At 45.1% G+C, this 22,453-nt stretch overlaps 1 protein-coding gene across 4 annotated transcripts in view; it reads right to left on the reverse strand.

Moving 5' to 3' along the window:
- The window catches only part of TBC1D22A (TBC1 domain family member 22A), a 1,763,002-nt gene that overhangs the window by 105,020 nt on the left and 1,635,529 nt on the right, over positions 1-22,453 (reverse strand). Inside the window, exon 13 of one of the 4 annotated variants that reach the window (XM_069229722.1) lies at positions 9,544-9,566. The exons of the other annotated variants lie outside the window; for them this stretch is intronic. Within the exon in view, the coding sequence (XP_069085823.1) occupies positions 9,564-9,566 (3 nt within the window). The 3' untranslated portion in view covers positions 9,544-9,563. Of the gene's footprint in view, positions 1-9,543; positions 9,567-22,453 lie in introns of those variants that run through there. 4 annotated transcript variants of the gene reach the window in all.

Below are 22,453 nucleotides of genomic sequence, written 5' to 3' on the forward strand. Positions count from 1 at the left end.
AAGCTGACCAAATATGCTGCTTCTTTCCTCCACCTTTCTGTTGAAAATGTGCACTCCTACGTGTGAAGCTAAACCATTTTCATCAATAAGAATGATGGTCTGAAATTCAGGGCCCTCAACCAAATATTGGCCAGAAGGTGAGTACCTTTTCACAAATATCCTCTAGGATCCCAGTATAAAAATTTGGAACTGTATTTGGAGAAAAAGGAAATCAAACATGCTATTACCTATCAGTTTATCCTGAGGCTAACCATATATTTTTTTTATAGGGGTTTTCTAATGCTAAATTAAGTGGACAGCTATAGGCTGTCTCTTTGCTCTTGTAATTCTGTTTATGGTGCCTATGATGACAAACATACATACAACAGCAATCCATTCAAGTCCAAAATTGGTATGTGGAAGAGGTACATAGAGGATGCACTGGTCGTCAGGAAGGGTACACATGAAGAACTAAATGAGTTAAGTACTTTGCTTAGAAACAGCACACCAGAAATAATATTGGTATTTAATTGGAACGAATAAAATGAATTTCTTTGATTTGAAAGTTAAGACATGAAGATGGATAAATCTATGTGGGACTTCATACCAAGGAAACTGATGAACAAGTTACTTACCTTCGGTAACAAATTATCTGGTACAGACATATTTTAGTTGCAGATTCCTTACCTTAGAATTTGCCCAGGCATCAGCCTGGACCCAGAGAATTTTCTTCGAGCAGTACTCTTGCACACCATCAGGTGGCATCAGTAGACTCCCCATCAATCTTTGGCATTGTAGTCTCTGTGATGACGTTGCTGTCGTAAATAGATGCCACCCTGGTGTGTTGACATCAGTTTCTTTTCACAACTTTCCACTGCAGAAGCGCGAGCCATGAAGAACAGTGAGACCGGTGCACCAGAATTATGGCCCTGAAAGGGAAGTCACTGTTCCTAGAAATCAGTTTGCAGAGCGGGGAGTATGGGTGGGTCAGTAAGGAATCTACAACTCGAATGTGTCTCTACCAGATAATTCATTACTGAAGATAAGTAACTTGTTAATCTGATAGAGACTTATAGTTGCAGAGTTCTTACCTAAAAATAGATGCTCAAGCAATACCGTCCCCCGGATGTGGGTCTGCAAACTAAGATCATACCAAGAAGTCCTGCAGGACTGAATGACCAAAGTAGCCATCCATGTGGACATGACTATCAAGGCAGTAGTATTTAGTGAATGTGTAGAGGGACGCTCACATTGCTGCCTGGCAGATGTCCAGGACTGGAACTCCGTGTGCTAACATAGTGGATGCGGCACTTGCTCCGATAGGGTGATAGGGTGATAGGGGGTTGCTTCCTAGCCAAAGCATAGCTCATTTTGATGCAGAGAGCAACCCATCTAGAAATGGTGTTCCTCTGCACCCACATAACCAAAAAAGAGTTGATTGTGCACTCTGAAGTCTTTGGTTTGATCAAGATAGAAAGCTATCATGCCTTTTAGATACAAACGGAATGAGTCTCTCCAATTCACAAGAAGGATGTGAGGGTGTGTAAAAAGTAGGTAAGGTGATGGATTGGCCTACATGAAAGGGCGTGACCATTATACGTAAGAAAGAGTCCTTGGTACGAAGCACTACTTTGTCAAGCTGGACAGAGATGAAGGATAGGTCCGAAGAAAGAGCTTGCAGCTCGCTCACTTTACGTGCAGAAGTGATGGCTACAAGAAAGGCTGTTTTTAAAGTGAGAAGCCACAGAGGACAATTATGAATAGGCACAAAAGGAGCACACATGAGGAAAGTGAGTACCAAGTTCAAATCCCACTGGGGCTTTATCAACAGGGTAGACGAAAACATGTGATGTGGTTGAGACCTTTGATGAATCTCCCAACAGTGGGAGATTTAACCAAGGAGGGTTGAACTGGTAGTCTGAGACTGGCAGAGATGATAGACAGATAACCTTTAAGGGTGCCCAAAGCAGAGCTCTGAGAGTACAAAAATAAGAACCTACAACAGAGGTGCAGAAAGGGGATCAACAAACTTGTTGGTACACCATGCCACAAATTTGTTCCAATAACAGGCATATACCGCTTTAGTAAAGGGACTCCTGGCTGCCAAGATAACATTACAGACTTTCAGCAGAAGTTGGAAAGCTCTCAACTGCAGCTGCTCAATCTTCATGCAAGTAGGGGGACACTGGACAGGTTCGGGTGGAAAACCGCCCCCTGCTGCTGCAACAGAAGATCCTCCCAAAGAGGCAGTCAGAGTGGAGGGTCGATGGCTGTACTCAAATGCTCAGGATACCATACTCTTCGTGCCCAGTTTGGAGCCACAAAAATTACTCGTGCCCAACTGTTCTTGATCTTCTTGAGAACTCTGGGAAGAAGCGGTATTAGCGGAAAGGCATATAGGAGGCCTGAGTTCCACTTGAGACAAAAAGCGTCACTGAGCGAGTGCTGCCTTTGAAACTTCAATGCGCAAAACAGCTGACATTGTGCGTTCTCTGCGGAGGCGAACCGATCTAACCAAGGCCCTCCCCACTGTAAAGAAGGCTAAGCTTGTCTGCTCTGGCTTTCAGAGGGCCTGCCAGATGTTGAACCACCAGAAATATATCCTGACATTCCAGGCACCTCCAGAGGTGCCAGGCCTTCTGTCAAAGAGTCCACAACCCCACCCTGCCCTGCTTGTTGCAGTACCACATGGCGGTAGACTTGTCCATGAACACCTGCACCACTTTCCCTTTGACAGAGGGAAGGAATGCTTTCAATGCAAGCCTGATCGCCCTGAGCTCCAGAAGCTTGATGTGGAGCCCATTCTCTGCTGGAGACCAGATACCTCTGATCTCTGCCACCCCCATGTGGCCGCCCCATCCCAGGAGTAACGCATCTGTCACTACTGTCAGATCTGGTTGGTAAAAGGAGAGAGATCTGCCTTTGACCCAATTGCAGTTTGAAAGCTACCCCTGCAGATCTTGCACAGTTCCGTCTGCGTTCTGGACCACGTTGGAAAGATTTCACAGATGCTGCGCCCACTGGAACTTCAGGTCCCACTGCAGAGCCTGCAGATGACATATGGCATGTGTGAATAGTAGGATGCAGGAGGCCATGAGGCCCAGCAGCCTCAGAGTCCTTCTCACCGAAACCCAGGACAGAGGCTGAAGCATTGGCATCATACCCTCAATATCCTGGACTCATCACTAGCGAGGATAGGCCAAAAACGGCACAGTGTCCAGAACAGCTCCGATGAAAGGGAACTTCTGAGAGGGAGTCAGGAGCTACTTCGGCATGTTTATAGTGAAGCTCAATGAATGCAGGAGGCTTGCCATAGTCTGGAGGTTGGAGACGGCAGCCTAAGGTGAGCACGCCCTCAATCAGGAGAATACTAAAACCCCTAACCTGCGCAGATGAGCTGCGGCCACCAACATCACTTTGGTGAACACCCGAGGGGTGCTGGCAAGGCCAAAGGGGAGTACGGTTAATTGAAAATGCTTGTGATCTACCACCAACTGCAAGTAACGTCGGTGGGCAGGCAGGACAGGAATGTGAAAGTAGGCATCCTGCAAGTCCAATGCTACCATCCAGTCTCCAGGGTCCAGGGCAGATAGTACCTGAGCCAGAGTGGGCATCTTGAACTTTTCCTTTCCAAGGAAAAGATTGAGGGATTGGAGGTCTAGGATAGGCCGGAGGCCCTTGTCCTTTTTGAGCTCCAGAAAGTAGTCGGAATAACACCATGATCCACTTCTGGCACAGGGACCCTCTCTATGGCTCCCTTGGCTTGGCCAAGAGAGCCATAACTTCCTTGCAGAGAAGTGCCAACTGTACTAAAGAAAAAATCAATAAAAATAAATCTATAAATAAAATTCAAAATATAAATAATTATATATATGTGTGTGTATATATATATATATATATATATATATACACATATTTATATAAAATAATAAATACAAAATAATACACATTTTACTCTCTCGTAAGCTTTACTCTGTCTCCCCATCACCCTATCTTAAGCTAGCCTCCATCTTCACTCTGACTCATCCCAAACCCATTCTCTACTTTCATCTCCAAAATAACTCTGCTCTTCCCTCTTCTACCGCATACAGTATAGCTCACCCCAAACCTTGGTTTACTACTATGATCTCCCAAACAACCCTACTAAATTCTCCCTCATTTATCAGACCTTTGACTCACCCAAAATCCCTCCTGCTACTATGATCTCCCTAACCTCTTTCCACAGACTCCTTCATCTCTCCTTTATTAATTCCAAGCCTCGTCCTATTACTAGAAACTCCCAATTAACACTTCTGGATTCTTTCCTCCTCTATCCCTCCATTACTCTAGTCAATCCAACTAATAAGCTCACATATCCTCTGCTCAAATTCACTCATAATAATACTAATACTGTACTCATATTTACGTATTCTAATCCACCACTAATTCGTCTTGGGTTATGGAGTAGCGTGCACCATGATACTCGCCGAAGAGCGTTTTGATGCCTCATTAGGGGTAGTAAGCACTATATAATTACAATTACAAGTGATCCTCCGTCAACAGGTTGTAGGATGGGGGCATGGCCGGGGGGGGGGGGTTAATTTGAATGGGAGGAAGTAGCCTTTTCAGATGATTTGCAAAACCCACCAGTCCATCGTGATGGATTCCCAATGGGGCAGGTGATGGCAAATCTGCCTCCAACTGGTTTGTGATGGAACGACTGACTAAGAAGGTTTGGAGGCTGCAGGGGTAGGGAGGTAGGACTGGGTTGACTGTTGGCTCCCTGATCCGTGGGGACGTTGAATCCTGCGTCTGCAGGCACTGGGCAGCATGCGTAGCATGGAGGCTGGAGGGAAATGGATGCATAGCCACGAAAGGGGTGGTAAGCAGGCTGAGAGGGGCCAGGAGCAGCTGTAAGGCCAAAGGACTGAGCCGTAGCACGGAACTCCGTAAAGCGCTCAGCACTGAGTCCGCTTTGTCTCCGAAGAGACGAGTGACATTAAGGGCATGCCCATGGGCAATTGCTGGACGTCCCCCAAAAAGCCAGATGTCATCATCCATGCATGGCGCCTCAAGGTCTCCATCAATGCAACCGATCTGCATAGTGAGTCACTCATGTCCAGTTCACAATGAATCGTGAACTTGGCGGCATCTTTCCCATCAGCAACGGCTTGGGAGAGAATGATCTGGGCCTCCTCCGGGACCTGTGGCAGCACCTGCATGACCATATCCCATAAAATAAGGGAATAGCGGCCCAAAAGGTATGTGGTTCTTCCCAAGTTGGTCCAGTCATTTTGATGCCCTATCCAGGGGTGCAGATGGGAGTGCCCCAGAAGAGGAAGAAACCTGGATGACTAAACTCTCAGGCGTGGGTTCTCAGGTAAGGAATTTGAGGGCATTAGGCACAGGCCTATGGTGTAAGAGCCCCTGTGATGGGTTTTGACCACATCCCCAGCAAAACATCAGTGAGGGCTTCATTGAAAAGCGTAGAAGCCCTGGGTTGAAGCACCTTAGTCAGGAGATAGTCCTGACAGCCTCCAAAGGCAGCTCGAGGCCCAGGACCTCAGCCTCTCTTCTCACCACAATTGAATAAGAGGATCCCTCCTCTGTAGCCATGGTAGGGGGAGAAAGCATGCCAGCATCAGGGGAGGAATCAAGACCACTGGCTTCACCCAATTCCTGAGTCCAGTCCATTTCAGTATCTTCTCGCTGGAATTCTAAAGGGTCTAGCGACTCCTCCATACTCTCACTATACCCATACCCACAGACATTAGGTCAAGATCCAACCTAGGGATCAAAGTCCCCGTTGAAGACGGAATCAAGTCTACTGGCCGCTCCATTCTATAATAGTACCCATAGGCATAAGGGTCAGGATCCAACCTGGGGATCAAAGTCCCCATTGAAGACAGAATCCGCACTGAGCAACGTTGTTATGGCTCTGGGTTGGAGTTGGGAATCAGTATGGGATTGAAGTTGATCAAGGGCCTGACCGGCATCGGAAACGTCTACATCCTTACAGGTGCCATTCTGAATTTACAACATAAATATTTGGATTAATACTTTGCACACACTACATATCCCATCGGACACCACTCCTGGCATGTGATATCAATTATTCACATTAAACACAAACTAATCCTCAAAAAGAGCATTCTGGTATTAGCCAAGAGTTAACACTGCGTACACACAACATTTCCAGATTATTTGTAAAGCAAGGGTTTTAAAACCTTTCTAAGGGAAGGTGCCAAGGGTTCCCCTTTATAGCACACGATAAAGAATTCCATTGTTTCGCTACTAAATTGCTGAAAGCTCGACCTCCCATTTTATACTCCTTAATCTTGGGGAGCACAAGATTATGAGCACCGGCTGAGCACAGTGGGCTATTGGGTTGATACTAATGACTCTTAGCCTGTAGTGAAAGAGTCCTTCTACCATGGGCTGCATGATGCATCAGGGGCAAGGACTTGAATATTCACTTTTTCTCAATAGGCAGCTAGTGTAAAATACATCTACAATGCTCACTGAATCATTCCCCATTCAAAATGTAAATCAGATCGTTTAAGCGTAAGTCAGACATCTCAGCAGCATAGTACTGAAGAAACTAATATATTTTGGCAGTGAACCGAAGACCAAGCATGCTTATTTTGGGGGCTCCCAGAGTGAGTGCACACTTTCATGTCCCACAGTGATTGGCTAATTGGAAACTCCCGCTCTAGCTCCTGTGACTATGCCTGGTTCTGTATCACAACATGGCTGTCATATGTAAATCAGGTTGATACTACCCCAGGAGTCATTTGACAGCTGTCCACCAGTGAAAATGGGAAAAACCTTGCTTCTAGCAATCACAGCTGCTTTGTCGCACAACTGGGCATCTGAAGATGCAAATCAAACAGCCCAAAAAGTAGTACCCGCCGACAGAATCACTGCCATAGTATGCTTTCAGCACATGCTCACCATTGAGAGTTGAGACCTTGTGGCATATGGAGAGTCTAATTTAATGACGTAATCTCATAGTGTGTTTAAGACTTAGGGTCCCAGGGAGGCCTGCTGGGTAGCTTGGAGACATTTCACTACATAAAAGCCACAGTATAATACCTCAAACTGAACACAAAACACACAACTGTGTAATAGTCATTTAATGTGCCATATTCTAAAGAAATTGTTGTTTCAGAAAACACAAAGTAGTGCACACAACTCGATTGTTCTCCTGAAGGTGCGAATTAATATACATCGACCTGTGTACCAGGGTGTTAGCTGCTCATTGGTTGTACACCTTTGACACACTGAAAATATGTGTTCGCTCTTTTTGGATTCATTGGGGGACTGGTTTGCTGCTCTCACTCGGCACACTTCTGTTATGATGCCTCAAATTGATTTTTTACTTTTTGGTTGTACACTCAAGGCCTGAGGAGTAATTGATATTCAACCTGAGGAAGACTTCATCCTACTTAGTGCACTCTGCATGAGGTTGAAATGTGTAGACTTGTAATCGAGGAGCTCATAAGCTCTATTATTACTATTCTGACTCTTATATCATTGCTCTATCAGGACTTATATTGAAACATAATGGAGTATGTATCCTTAATAAGTGCTGTGACCTTTTGTGGGACACTATTTGCTGTTCATATACCCATTATGATTAGTTGGAATGAGCAAAGAACCATCACTATTTACATTATGGCTCATGTTGATTTTAACTTGATTCCATCTAATGTTTGGTCTTAATGTACCGGACCAATTCACTCTGCACTGGTATATACATAGTGGTGATGTTTATTTGTATGGCAAATTCAACTTGATGAGATTGACATGCTGAGGTCAAAATAGGATAGTAAATATTGGACTAAGCATAAATAAATAGTGGCTACACTAGAATGTCGGTACATTATCCTGAATTTACTAACGTGATATTACTGGCTCCCTGAAGGACTTTTTTGATTAGCTGTGGAACCAATTCAGAACCTCTAAAACGTTTCTGGTCATGTAAAGGGTCTCGCAGAAGAAAATAATAATCATAGTGCATGATCAGTGCTAGAAGCTGAAACGTTTACATTGCAAGAGTATCAGCAAAAGGACGGTTTCCCCTGTCCCCGAGTAAGAGGTAGATAATTTTGCTTATAGGATAATGGAGGAGTAACATCCCGGAATAACTATTTTTGCATTGATTACCACGTTTTTCTCAATTTTTTTAGGAGATTTTCACCAGGGCACGTTGCCTCTTTAACGCCTCCCGAGCTGCATTGTTCCTGTACTTGTTGAACTCCCATAGTACAGTAACTCCCTTTACAGACATTCATCTGCATTATAGGGGCACTCAACAAGGCCCATAGTATGTGTTTAACTCTCTTGAAATGCCATGTTCAATCTTTATGTTTTTGTGTCAATAGTCATTCTCTGCTGTCGAATTCTCTTTCCATTCACAGGCTAATCAGTCCATGGCATTGTATTATAAAAAATCTTCCATTATTTAACCTTTAATAAACACAAAGGTGAGGGTTTAAGTTCAAAATTTCACATTTTCAAACATTTCCTCAAGCAATAGTTTCCACATTTTCCACACGGCTTTGTTAATAATTTTCCACACGGCTTTATTAATTATTTTCCACACAAACTTTCATTTGGCTGACAATGAAGCATTTGTGGTTCTACTCTTCTGTATCAAAATTTACTAAAGTATTGTAAATGTATTACATTGAGATTTTAGGTTGCCCTCGGTTCTACAGGACATAATTTGCCATTTAATGAAACTTAAAAAGAATAAACTTCCATACCGTAACCGCGAATTCAGTGGACAGAAGGCAGATTTTCACAGGGTTCAAGAGAAACTGAACTTTTATGACAATCTCAATGGAATGGAATAATATTGTGTCATTAGAATTAAAAATATCTTATTTCTGGACATAACGGTCTATATTTGTATAAGGCACTGTCGCTTATCAAAAATATTAAATTAATTGCAAGCAAAATACACCTCTGTGTTACTGAACCACTAACCGAAGATTGTTCCGTCAAAGTGTCTCGTTCAATTTTTCATCTTGTTGAGAGACATCAGCTTTAGTTGTTGACCAATTTTCGAAGTTGGCAGTCGCCTCCTACCAAGCCATCAGTGTCACTCTATTTTTAGCAGTGGTTGCTTCCTGTACTTGACAAGGAGATCAAACTTGTAACAGGGCTGCCAGACAAATAATCAAAAGCCAAACGAATGGATGGTTGCCTCCTGGATGGTGCAATCGCGCACACATATCGATTGTGCATGATATCAGGGATGACACCTAGGAGCGGGCTACACGGCCGAAAGGAAAAAGCCCCAGTTACAAACACTAAAGAGCTGAAAGCAGAGTGACATTTAAAGGGCTCCACAAATATACTGCAGAAATGAAAACATTTTTCTGAGAGGCAAGAACCGAGGTGCAGCTCAGTTATTAGGTTTGAGCAGATGGCAACGAAGATTGACTTTTAACCTGTTTAGACTCAAAAATCAGTATCCACCTTAAGATCTAACAATTCTAGTCAGTGTTTGGAATGACCTTTTTTGGCAGTAGTTAGTTTCATCTCTTCTGTGTATCAGGTTATGTTCTGTGTTCTGTGATCCATTGGCTGAAAGGTCACTGAGTGTGATAGAAAGGTTAAAAACAAGATAAATAAGAATGAACTTTTCATTGGCAATCTTTGTACAAGAAACTTTGTAATAGCAACAAAGAAGTAGCTGGTACTGAAGACATCTCAGTGTATAGTTCATGTAGTTGGGTGTGTGAGACATGGTCCGGATAAAAAACAAAACAAAAGAGATAAAGAAATTAATGTTATTCATTCTGGCAGGTACTGAAATGTCAAGTACAAATGAGAATTGCAAATATTGTGTTTACAGTACAATAACAAACATAAAGACTATGGGGGTTATTACACCTTTGGAGGAGGTGTTAATCCATCCCAAAAGTGACGATAAAGTGACGGATATACCACCAGCCGTATTACGAGTCCATTATATCCTATGGAACTCGTAATACGGCTGGTGGTATATCCGTCACATTTGGGACGGATTAACACCTCCTCCAAAGTTGTAATAACTACCTATAAGTGTTTTTGTGTTAACTTTTAGATGGAGGAAAATGAATGAATATATCAAGTCCCAAAATGATTAAAATACACTTTCTATAAGGTGAATCTGAGTTTGCTCTATTTGCATGGCCTCCCCCGCACAATGTAACATAACAATACAACGTGTACATATAGAGACCACACATTAAACCCCAGTATTGACAGACACCATGGCTTGTACAATAAATAGGGTATACTTTCCCGGTGCATGAGGCTCAACCGGAGAAAGTGCACCATATTATGATAAATGGTCTGTACCTGGGGCAGTACATTGGGTGAAATACAAAGTGGCTGCTTCAAAGTCACTCCATATTTCCCTGTGCAGGTGGCAATCCACCCGCACTTCATTCGTAAAGGGGTTAGAGACCCCCCTGCAGGTCGGTGTACTGAGGGACTGCACCCCCCTTCTGGGGATCTCTGGTGGCTCCATGGGATCCGCTTTCACCCCATAGGAGGGATGCCCTCAGGGGGCGCATTGACAGTGTGCCACCTTTGTGTGCTCTTTGTAAGGGCATGTTTGCCTCTGCACCTGTGTTGGAAACACTGTGCCGGTGCAGTGGCAAAAATAATCCCTCATTTTCATGTGGTCTCTCCCCCATGTAATTCAGGGAATGCCTTGCCAAGATAGTGCTGCCACTAAGTGTGCACTAGCGCTATCAGTATTTCAGAAGGGGGTGCACAAGCGTCTGCTGCCCATTCAGTAATACCATTGTGCCAGGGTGCTGAGTAAGTGGGCACACATGAACTTTACACCCCTAGAGCACAATTTACAAGACGGCCCCAGATGTTTATTGCTACCCAACTCAATGATACCCATTTTATTAACCTTGGATGTATAAAATGCAGAGGGCACCCCCAAGAATTCAAACCTGTGGCCATAGAGTAAAACCAAGATCCTTGGAGTGGTGAGGCCCAGTAAAGCTGAAAAATGGATTTGCCATATTTAGCATCCTCTGATGCATATTTTATTTGATTACTTTGGCAGCCAAAAAGTTTGTCATCATTCCCACTCGGAAGATTAAAGATTCTTCTCAGTTGATGAGCATATGTCAGTAAGTAATGGGTAAAACATGTCTGATGATCACCACCCCACTCCAGAGTACTCTGCTCCACTATACTACTACACTTCATCCCACTTCATGCCACTGTACCATACTCCATTCTCTGCAGCTCCACTGTCTGATACTCTACTCCACTGTATGCAACTCTACTCTACAACACTGTTCTACAATCTATGCCACTATATGACACTTTACTTCAATCTGTGCCCATCCACTGTACACCAGTTTACCACACTGTATGACACACAACAACAAGCCACTCAACTTCTCTCTACAATATGTCACTCCAATCTATGATATGGCACTCCACTGTACAACACTCACCTCCACTGTATTCTTTACACTTTCCTACACTTTATGGTATGCTACTACACTCTACGTGATTACAATCTACAATACTTCAGTCTATCACAATAGACTGTACAACACTCTCCTCCACTGTACTGTAAAACACTCCACAGGGGATTGGGTCCCTGGGACAGCTCACTTTCCCCCAAAACATTTTTAATATTTAGGCCGGGCCCCAGGGAATGTGGTCCACGGGGCTCAGATCAGACTGGGAAAGGGGGCTGTGCAGGGTTTGGAGGGTATATGGGTTGGCCGCAGGGACTGGTGACAGACCAGTCCCTGCAGCCAACACTCACTGCGCATGGCCGATGGCCGTTCACAGTGCAGGGTTGCTTGGTCATAAGGGGTGGCCTCAGGCACTGCAGATAACCCCCACTGCACAAAGCCAAAGGTCATGCACAGTGTGGGTTTGGGTTCTTATAAGGGTTGGCTGCAGGGCCAGGCTCTGTGGCCAACTGCTGATGCACTCGGCCAAAAGCCATGTGCGGCGGTGGTTGGATTAATGCATAGTAATCAAAATTACTTTATGTTACAAAACACATAGAAATTCACTGATTCAGCTGCATTGGTAGATCCACGCACTACTAATTACCCCACATATTACATCACTCCTGACATCTTTGATAACATAATTGATATCAATGTAATATTTTGAAATTCACTGGTACATCTACATTGGTAGATCAATGCACTGCTAATTACCCCACATATTACATCACTCATGACATCTTTGATAACATAATTGATGACATCAATGTAATATATACAGTACAATTATTGAGGAGAAAACTGTGCATGACAGGGCTACGAGATACAGTTAACTTAGGGCACGGATTATAGTTACTTAAGCTAATCATAACTATAACTGCCGACTTTCAATGGTCTTGTGTGAGTAAATTCAGGACCTAACTATAACCTACCTGTAACTTTTTTTGTTTTGAAGAAAAGAAAAAAAAAAAAAAAATATATATATATATATATATATATATATATATATATATATATATATATATGTTGGACTTTTGCTTATGCAGGGTCATCCCCAGTCTTTTTGCCTCCTGCCTCCTATTTTTTTCTGACCTGTCGCTGTTGGCTTTTGAACTCTGAGCACTTTCCCACTGCTAACCAGTGCTAAAGTGCATATGCTCTCTGTGTGAAATTGTATGTGATTGGTTTATCCATGATTGGCATATTTGATTTACTAGTAAGTCCCTGGTAAGGTGCACTAGAGGTGCCAGGGCCTGTAAATCAAATGCTACTAGTGGGCCTGCAGCACTGGTTGTGCCACCCACATAAGTAGCTCTGTAATCATGTCTCAGACCTGCCACTGCAGTGTCTGTGTGTGTATTTTTACACTGTAAATTCGACTTGGCAAGTGTACCCACTTGCCAGGCCTAAACCTTCCCTTTTCTTACATGTAAGGCACCCCTAAGGTAGGCCCTAGGTAGCCCCAAGGGCAGGGTGCAGTGTATGGATAAGGTAGTACATATAGTAATGTGGTTTATATGTCCTGACAGTGAAATACTGCTAAATTCGTTTTTCACTGTTGCAAGGACTGTCTCTCTCATAGGATAATATGGGGGCTACCTTTAAATATGATTAAAGCGTAGATTCCCCTAGAGAGTAGATGGACATGTGGAGTTTGGGGTCCCTGAGCTCACAATTTAAAAATACATCTTTTAGTAAAGTTGATTTTAAGATTGTGCGTTTGAAAATGCCACTTTTAGAAAGTGAGCATTTTCTTGCTTAAACCATTCTGTGACTCTGCCTTGTTTGTGGATTCCCTGTCTGGGTCAGTTGACAGTTGGGTTGTTTTTCACCTCACACCAGACAGTGACACAAAGGGAGCTGGGGTGTAACCTGCATTTCCTGATTAGCCATCTCTGCTAGGAGGGAGGGGTGGAGTGGTCACTCTCATCTGAAAGGACTGTGCCTGCCTCTAACAATGCCGGCTCCAACCCCCTGGTGTGTGTCTGAGGCCTTGCCTGGGCAAGGCAGGATTTCACAAGTAGGTGTGAGTCCCCTTTGAAGAAAGGTGACTTCAAAGACTAAAATGGGTATAAGAAGGGCACCCAAATCTACAGACTTTAGAAACACTTCTGGAATCAAGAGGAACCTCTGCCTGGAGAAGAGCTGTTAGCTGAGGAGGAAGTGCTGCCCTGCCTGTGACTGTGCTTTGTGGAGCTTTCCTGCAGTGCTGCTTCTGCCAGAGTAAGAGGGCAAAGACTGGACTTTGTGTGCCTTCCATCTTGAGAAGAAATCTCCAAGGGCTTGATCTAGAGCTTGCCTCCTGTTGTTTGAAGTCTCAGGGACAGCAAAGACTTCTCTCTGCCAGCACCTGGAGCCTCTGGAGAGACTCCTACTCTGCCCTGTGGTGCCCATCCAGTCCTGGGACCCTGAAAGGAGAAGCTGGCAGCCTAAAGACAAGAAAATCCACGCACAGAGCGCCGTGCGGGGAAAAGATCGACACGAATCCGATCGGCGGCTGAAAAACGACGCGCCGCCAGCTCCGCGGCTGAGAAACGACGCTCGCGGGAAACGCGACCGAAGAATCGACGCACGGAGCAGGAGAAACGACGCGCAGCATCGCTGACGGAGGCTGGGAGATCGCAACCTGCGCGGCTGGATCGTCAACTCATCGTGCGGCTGGATTTTTGACTCGAGTACCGCCGTGCGGAGTTATTTTTGACGCACGCCGCCCGTGCGGGGTTATTTTTGACGCACACCAGGTACATTTTCACTCTAGCAGCGCTAGTGTGTTTTTAAAACTACTTAAAGACTCTTTTTGATTTTTAATTAATAACTTGACTTGTGTATGGTGGATTTTTGTCGTTTTGGTCTTGTTTTGTTTAGATAAATATTTCCTATTTTTCTAAACCTGTGTTGTGTCATTTTGTAGTGTTTTCATTGAGTTACTGTGTGTGTTGGTACAAATACTTTACGCCTAGCACTCGGAGGTTAAGCCTACTGCTCTGCCAAGCTACCAAGGGGGTAAGCAGGGGTTAGCTGAGGGTGATTCTCTTTTACCCTGACTAGAGTGAGGGTCTTTGCTTGAACAGGGGGTAACCTGACTGTCAACCAAGGACCCCATTTCTAACATTGATGATCAGCGGTCGGGATTTGGACTTGTATTTGTACTTGACATACAGTGATTAAGTGTACACTACTGTTTTGATCTCAGACCACTACGTGACCACATACTACTTGTTTGGTGATCTTTTGCTTTTTCTTTTAAGGACTCCTTTTTGTTCTACTTCCATGATTTTGCTGATCCCTTGATTGATTCTTTTTACTTCATTTGGGAACTTATTTTCTGCCTTTGGAACTTTGCACTTGTGACCATCATGTCTCAATCTGGAGATGCAACAGCTGGAGCTGTGTTTGAAATGGAGAAACTGAAGGAGTACTCAGTTGCTCAATTGAAACAGTTCCTTAAAGATCTTGACTGTCCCACTAAGGGCTCCACCAGGGAGGGGGAGCTGCAAAAGGCACAGAGGGCCGAGGTGACAATCAAGAAGGCTGGAGGGCACACAGAGGAGGAGAATGTGGGTGGGGAAGTGCAGAGGATACACAGTGGTGTAGTGGAGGTACCTGTTACGCCTGGGGGGAGGGTCCCCAGGAGGGGTAGCAGGGTGTCGTCTAAGGGTCTGACTCCTAAAGATGTGCAGGACAGACAGGCAGAAAGGGTTCGCCGGTTGGAGGCAGAAAAGTTGAGGATGCAAAGGGAGTATGACAAGTGGGAAAGGGACTTCGAGATACAAAGGATGATTTATGCTTACAAGCTTAAATTGAAACCGCTGGAAGTCATGAGGGCTGAATCCAGCTGGAATGGTGGCAGCAACAATTTTATATCTAGTGCTGCTGAAGAAATGCACATGCCCAGAGATGTGGTGCCCTACTTGAAGGAGGGAGTTAACACACACCAGGAGGTTCAGGGGTATGAGGTAGCTCCAGTGATGCACAGGGTCCCTGAGGTGGATTGGGGAACTGGCATGGGGAGTCATATTCCTACTGGTGGGAAGGACACTCTACTGACTCTAGGTGAGAGTGACAGGGAGAGGGGTTCCCCCCAGGTAGAAGTCCTGGTTATGGAGTGTGAAGACATCCCAGAAGAGTGTGGGTTGAGTGTCAGGGACAGTCAGGTACTGTCTCACCAGTCTCAGAAGGGTGATGTGGGGTGCTTTTCCAAAGCAGAGTCACTGGATGGTTGGGTGAAGGGTACTTTGGTTAATTCATGTAAGGGGCTGAGTGATGTAATTGCTGGAGAGCATATGTCTAGTCCTTATTTTCCAGAGCTACGCCAACACCAGGTGGAGTGTGAGTTCTCTGACCCCAGGGAGCTTACAATGGAGGCAGACCTCTTGGTGAGTACCAGAGAGTCTGAAGAGGCATTTGGGGGTGCTCCTGAGAGGAGTGGTCTAGGTATTTCCCAACCAGGTGCGGTAGGGAAGGATTGTAGTGTCCCAGGTAGGTCCCAGTGTAGTGGGATGGGTGAGGGACCCCATGTCCAGTCTCTGAGGAGAGGGAATGGGGATGGGCTGAGGTCCAAGGTGCCCGAGATCCGGTCCCAGGTCCTGGAGGGTTCCATGAGGGAACACCAGGAGGGGAGCCTAGCCTGTACCATAGGGCCATCTGTTGAGGGAGACCCCACAGTGTCAGGAGAACTTGGGGGGGCGGCTGTAGCCAGCGTCCCACCAGTTCTGGTGTCTGGCAGTACCACTCCTAGTGAGGGGGTGCAGAAGTCCAGACAGAGGGTTGAGAGGGGGTTGCGGACCCCAGTGGAGAACCTGGAGGGTCAGGGGTCAGCTCTGAGAGCAGAGCCCCCCAGGAATGACCTTGGTAAGACCATTTCGGGGTTGGGGGGAATCCAGACTCTGTCAGATGGGCAGAGGTCAGGAGACCTGCGCCAGCCAGACTCTTGTGTGGCCCTTGGGGACAGTGTGTCCCTTGAGGGGGGTATGTGTGCCCCCCTGGAAGTCCTGGTGTGCCAGGCAGTGGTTCAACCACAGGGTGGTGACCCTGGGTTGGATGACCAGGTTCAGAGGGTAAACTCTGACCTGGTGGGGGGTAGGTATGCCCCCCAGGAAGACCTGGGTTGCCAGGCAGTGGTCCAGTCTGTGGGTACAGACCCTGGACTGGAGGATTAGGTGCAGGGGGTAAACCCTGACCTGAAGGGGTGGGCGGTTTGCCCAATCACCCCCCCTGGTGTGATTTCAAGGGGTACTCTCCCTGAGGGGGGGGTGCAGAACCCTGAGAGTAGGGACAGGGGAGAAAGAGCCTCACCCCTGGCCCTGGTCCAACCTGAAGGTACAGACCCCAGGTTGGCGGACCAGTTGCAGGTTAACAGCCCTGCACTGGTGGAAGAATTGTGCAGGACTGCTTCTACAAGCACCCTGACAGTTTTTGACTCTGGGGGTGCCGCTTCGGCAGGGAGGGTACAGAGCCCCAGAGGGGAGGACCATGGTCAGGTTGTCATCCCTGACCTGGTGGAAGAGAGAGTGGTCAAAGGGTGCCAGGCACCTGGGGCTACCGCCCCCCACTCTCCGCAGTCACAGTGGTTGGAGAGGCCTGAGGTCGGGCTCTCATCCCTGACAGTTGTCCGGGGCCACCGTGGCTTGCTGTCCTGGTGGACAGAGTTGCCCACTGTGTTGGCCCTGGTGGTACTATCTGCCCATTGCAATTCATCTGTGAGCAAAGTAAAGTTAGGTGCTGCACAGATGGTGTCTGTAGATGTGGAGAAGGGTTCCCCCTGGGTTAGCTTAGTGGGCCCTGAGAGTATGGACAGAGGGATCCAACTGGAGTCAGGAAGGCGTAGAACTGGAACATGCCCCTGCTGTTGTGGGCCTGGGTCTTTGTTCTATCGCCCCAATCAGGGAAGTACATCAAGGTATTGATTGTTCTCCCCTGGCTTTAGGCTGGTAGGGGGTCGTGTTGGACTTTTGCTTATGCAGGGTCATCCCCAGTCTTTTTGCCTCCTGCCTCCTATTTTTTTCTGACCTGTCGCTGTTGGCTTTTGAACTCTGAGCACTTTCCCACTGCAAACCAGTGCTAAAGTGCATATGCTCTCTGTGTGAAATTGTATGTGATTGGTTTATCCATGATTGGCATATTTGATTTACTAGTAAGTCCCTAGTAAGGTGCACTAGAGGTGCCAGGGCCTATAAATCAAATGCTACTAGTGGGCCTGCAGCACTGGTTGTGCCACCCACATAAGTAGCTCTGTAATCATGTCTCAGACCTGCCACTGCAGTGTCTGTGTGTGTATTTTTACACTGTAAATTCGACTTGGCAAGTGTACCCACTTGCCAGGCCTAAACCTTCCCTTTTCTTACATGTAAGGCACCCCTAAGGTAGGCCCTAGGTAGCCCCAAGGGCAGGGTGCAGTGTATGGATAAGGTAGGACATATAGTAATGTGGTTTATATGTCCTGACAGTGAAATACTGCTAAATTCGTTTTTCACTGTTGCAAGGACTGTCTCTCTCATAGGATAATATGGGGGCTACCTTTAAATATGATTAAAGCGTAGATTCCCCTAGAGAGTAGATGGACATGTGGAGTTTGGGGTCCCTGAGCTCACAATTTAAAAATACATCTTTTAGTAAAGTTGATTTTAAGATTGTGCGTTTGAAAATGCCACTTTTAGAAAGTGAGCATTTTCTTGCTTAAACCATTCTGTGACTCTGCCTTGTTTGTGGATTCCCTGTCTGGGTCAGTTGACAGTTGGGTTGTTTTTCACCTCACACCAGACAGTGACACAAAGGGAGCTGGGGTGTAACCTGCATTTCCTGATTAGCCATCTCTGGTAGGAGGGAGGGGTGGAGTGGTCACTCTCATCTGAAAGGACTGTGCCTGCCTCTAACAATGCTGGCTCCAACCCCCTGGTGTGTGTCTGAGGCCTTGCCTGGGCAAGGCAGGATTTCACAAGTAGGTGTGAGTCCCCTTTGAAGAAAGGTGACTTCAAAGACTAAAATGGGTATAAGAAGGGCACCCAAATCTACAGACTTTAGAAACACTTCTGGAATCAAGAGGAACCTCTGCCTGGAGAAGAGCTGTTAGCTGAGGAGGAAGTGCTGCCCTGCCTGTGACTGTGCTTTGTGGAGCTTTCCTGCAGTGCTGCTTCTGCCAGAGTAAGAGGGCAAAGACTGGACTTTGTGTGCCTTCCATCTTGAGAAGAAATCTCCAAGGGCTTGATCTAGAGCTTGCCTCCTGTTGTTTGAAGTCTCAGGGACAGCAAAGACTTCTCTCTGCCAGCACCTGGAGCCTCTGGAGAGACTCCTACTCTGCCCTGTGGTGCCCATCCAGTCCTGGGACCCTGAAAGGAGAAGCTGGCAGCCTAAAGACAAGAAAATCCACGCACAGAGCGCCGTGCGGGGAAAAGATCGACGCGAATCCGATCGGCGGCTGAAAAACGACTCGCCGCCAGCTCCGCGGCTGAGAAACGACGCTCGCGGGAAACGCGACCGAAGAATCGACGCACGGAGCAGGAGAAACGACGCGCAGCATCGCTGACGGAGGCTGGGAGATCGCAACCTGCGCGGCTGGATCGTCAACTCATCGTGCGGCTGGATTTTTGACTCGAGTACCGCCGTGCGGAGTTATTTTCGACGCACGCCGCCCGTGCGGGGTTATTTTTGACGCACACCAGGTACATTTTCACTCAAGCAGCACTAGTGTGTTTTTAAAACTACTTAAAGACTCTTTTTGATTTTTAATTAATAACTTGACTTGTGTATGGTGGATTTTTGTCGTTTTGGTCTTGTTTTGTTTAGATAAATATTTCCTAGTTTTCTAAACCTGTGTTGTGTCATTTTGTAGTGTTTTCATTGAGTTACTGTGTGTGTTGGTACAAATACTTTACGCCTAGCACTCGGAGGTTAAGCCTACTGCTCTGCCAAGCTACCAAGGGGGTAAGCAGGGGTTAGCTGAGGGTGATTCTCTTTTACCCTGACTAGAGTGAGGGTCTTTGCTTGAACAGGGGGTAACCTGACTGTCAACCAAGGACCCCATTTCTAACAATATATATATATTAAACAGAAAGAAAACCACTGAACCGGCTACATCCACCTCACAAGCCTGGTGCGAAGAAACAGTAGTGGTACCCATTTTAAAATATAAGGAGAATTTCTGCCACTCATTCAAAAAAGCAGAACGAAGTCGCACCCAACATGTCCACTCCACAAATATAGAATTTGATTTGCAAAAAATATATATTATCCACAAAGAAGCAAACTGACTCAAAGGCAATGCGTTTCAACACCAAAGTGTCTTCATCATGGCCAAATTGAAAATGATGAAGACACTTTGGTGTTGAAACGTGTTGCCTTTGAGTCAGTTTGCTTCTTTGTGGATAATATATATTTTTTGCAAATAAAATTCTATTTTTGAGGAGTGGACATGTCGGGTGCGACTTCTTTCTGCTTTTTTGAATGAGTGGCAGAAATTCGCCATATATATATATATATATATATATATATATATATTTATATATATAGGAATTCTGGTGGCATTTGTAAACAAGGACGTGGAAGGCTGAGTGATTTATAAATGTCAATAAAGAACAAAAGAACATTGGTTAGTAGTAGTAGTAAAGGCATATGCAATTCATGACACAAGTTTAGCAGTTGGTGTTGATGTGGTATCATGTACCCTACTATCCTGAGTGCCAGTGACAATTGACCAAGACCCACTGTGCTAAAATTAACTAAGATTAGATACACAAGTATACTAGTCCAAAAGTAAATGTGACAGTCCATCGTATAAAGTTTAGCTGAAAGTAGGTTAAAAAAACAAAAATAGGTTTATTAGATGGTAGCAAGGTCTTATGTAAAAATCCAGTACACATCATTGTAAAAAGCCAGTCGACACGTGTTTCGTCGTGGAACGTGACTTTTTCAAGGCTGAAGTATAGACACTGAAATCCGGATTTTTGTATATAGATGGAGGTATTCCAAAAGAGTAAACCTAAGTGGGTCCCAAAGAAAATAAACTCATAAATTAATGGTCACAGTAGAAATACAGGAAATAGTGATCCCACTGTAGGAAACAGGGAGTTGTATCCTTTATCCAGGAAGTACATTGTCTGTCATTAAGAAGTAATCATATTGCATAACATAGCTCCCAAATTACGTGTGGAGCAACAGCATGAGTTATGCTAATCTCACACCTGTATAAATGTGAATAGTACAGAAATACATTGCTTAAGTAATAAGGCATATAAAGGTCTTGTGAGCTGTGATAAGCTAATACCTCTGCGACAAAGAAGTCTCCACATCTGAAGTCCGAATGTCACCTGAACCCTGAAAAGCCAATAGAGGACTATATATTCTACGTGAATCTATATGTATGTTTTTATATTACGTGATTTATTGATTTGCTCGTTCTTTCGAAAGATTTCAAGCATGTGAGAAATCTGTGTGTCAATGCTTTTTGTTGGAGAACTGTGCTAATATAAAAAATGCATTTTATGCAACAATGTGTATTATTATAAATCAAAGTTTAAATGCAGAGCTAATTAAAAGGCTGTAAAAAGGCACACTCTATAATGTTTTTTTCTCTTGTAGTTCATTGACAAAGCAGAATAGGTTTTACAAGATGTATATAAAGAAAGAAAATAAAATGCATTGTGGGGCAGTGCAATTTTTACAATGTTGGTTTTCACAGTGGTGAGGATTCATTGGTAGATGCATGCACCAAGGATAGCCTCCAAGAGTGAGTTTGTTAGGTGAGCTGATTATTGGTGTAGATGCAGCACTAGAATTGTCAAAGTGTTTTTACCGGTACGGAGAGAAAGACAAAATGCTGTGTTTAACTTATCTGCAAATTAACTTGATCCTGCAAAATATTTCAGTGCTGTGAATTATGGGAAATAATTCAGTCAGACCTCATTACAAGCTTTGAAACCACTGGTAAAATTCAATAAGTCTCATCCATGATATATAACGCACAGTGGCAATTGCCACTGGGTAGGTATTTTTAAGTCAGAGTTTCAATAGAAAGAGCTTTTTATATGTTTTGTTGCTAACTATTATGACACAATTTATGAATTATAATGAAATGTTCAAAATAAATTCTGGATGGTCTGTCAAGTGGTGGGAGGGTGAGAGAAAGGGGGCCCCAAAACACATTTTCCCCATGCAATTTCCAGAGGGAAAATCACAGAACAGAATTACATTAGATCTGGTAGAAAGCTAGAGCTTTATTCAGAATGTGTGTTTTTTGTGACTTGGTTTAAATCTGTTCAGCAAGTTTGGAGAAAGTAAGGGTAAAAGAATAGCGATATTTAGTGCTACAAGAATCTCTTGGTCCCCGAATGTTGAACAATAAATAAAAAAACAGATGGGGGAAAGCTAGGAATACCCTTCCCAACAAGCTCTTGTGAGGTGGATGGGGGGGACACAGAGTAGCAACCCAAAGAGGGAAACAGCATTAATAACATGGTCAATGCAACGATATGCATTGATCACACTGATGTTACCACACATATGCGTTTATCACGCATATGCATGGTAAAGGTTGAGAGAACAGTCAGACGGAACAAAGGAAGCAAGCAGGAAGGAGCAGTGACCAGAGGAGAGAGGTAAGTGGGGCCTGGGTTGGGGATGGAGGGTTGTGGTAGTTTTTAGGACAGGGTGAGGGATCGGGGTAGGTTTTAGGACTGGGCAGGGTAGGTTCTAGGATTAGGGTGGGTCGGTGGGATGGGGTAGTTTTTAGGACAGGGTGGGTTAGGTTTTAGGATAGGGTAGGTTTTAGGGTTTAGAACAGGGGTCAGTTAGTTTTTTAGGACAGAAGAGGGTAGGTTTTAGGACAGGGGAAGGGTAGGGTTTAGGGTGAAGGCGGGTCGGGTCGTTTTTAGGTCAGGGTGGGGTAGGTTTTGGGATTCGGGTGTGGCGGGGGCTGGGGTAGTATGTAGGACAGGGTGGGGTAAGTTATAGGACAGGGTAGGTTTTAGGGTTTAGAGCAAGGAAGGGTAGTTTTTAGGGCAGAGCGA

This window comes from Pleurodeles waltl, chromosome 4_1, assembly GCF_031143425.1.
Source record: "Pleurodeles waltl isolate 20211129_DDA chromosome 4_1, aPleWal1.hap1.20221129, whole genome shotgun sequence".
Taxonomy (NCBI): domain Eukaryota; kingdom Metazoa; phylum Chordata; class Amphibia; order Caudata; family Salamandridae; genus Pleurodeles; species Pleurodeles waltl.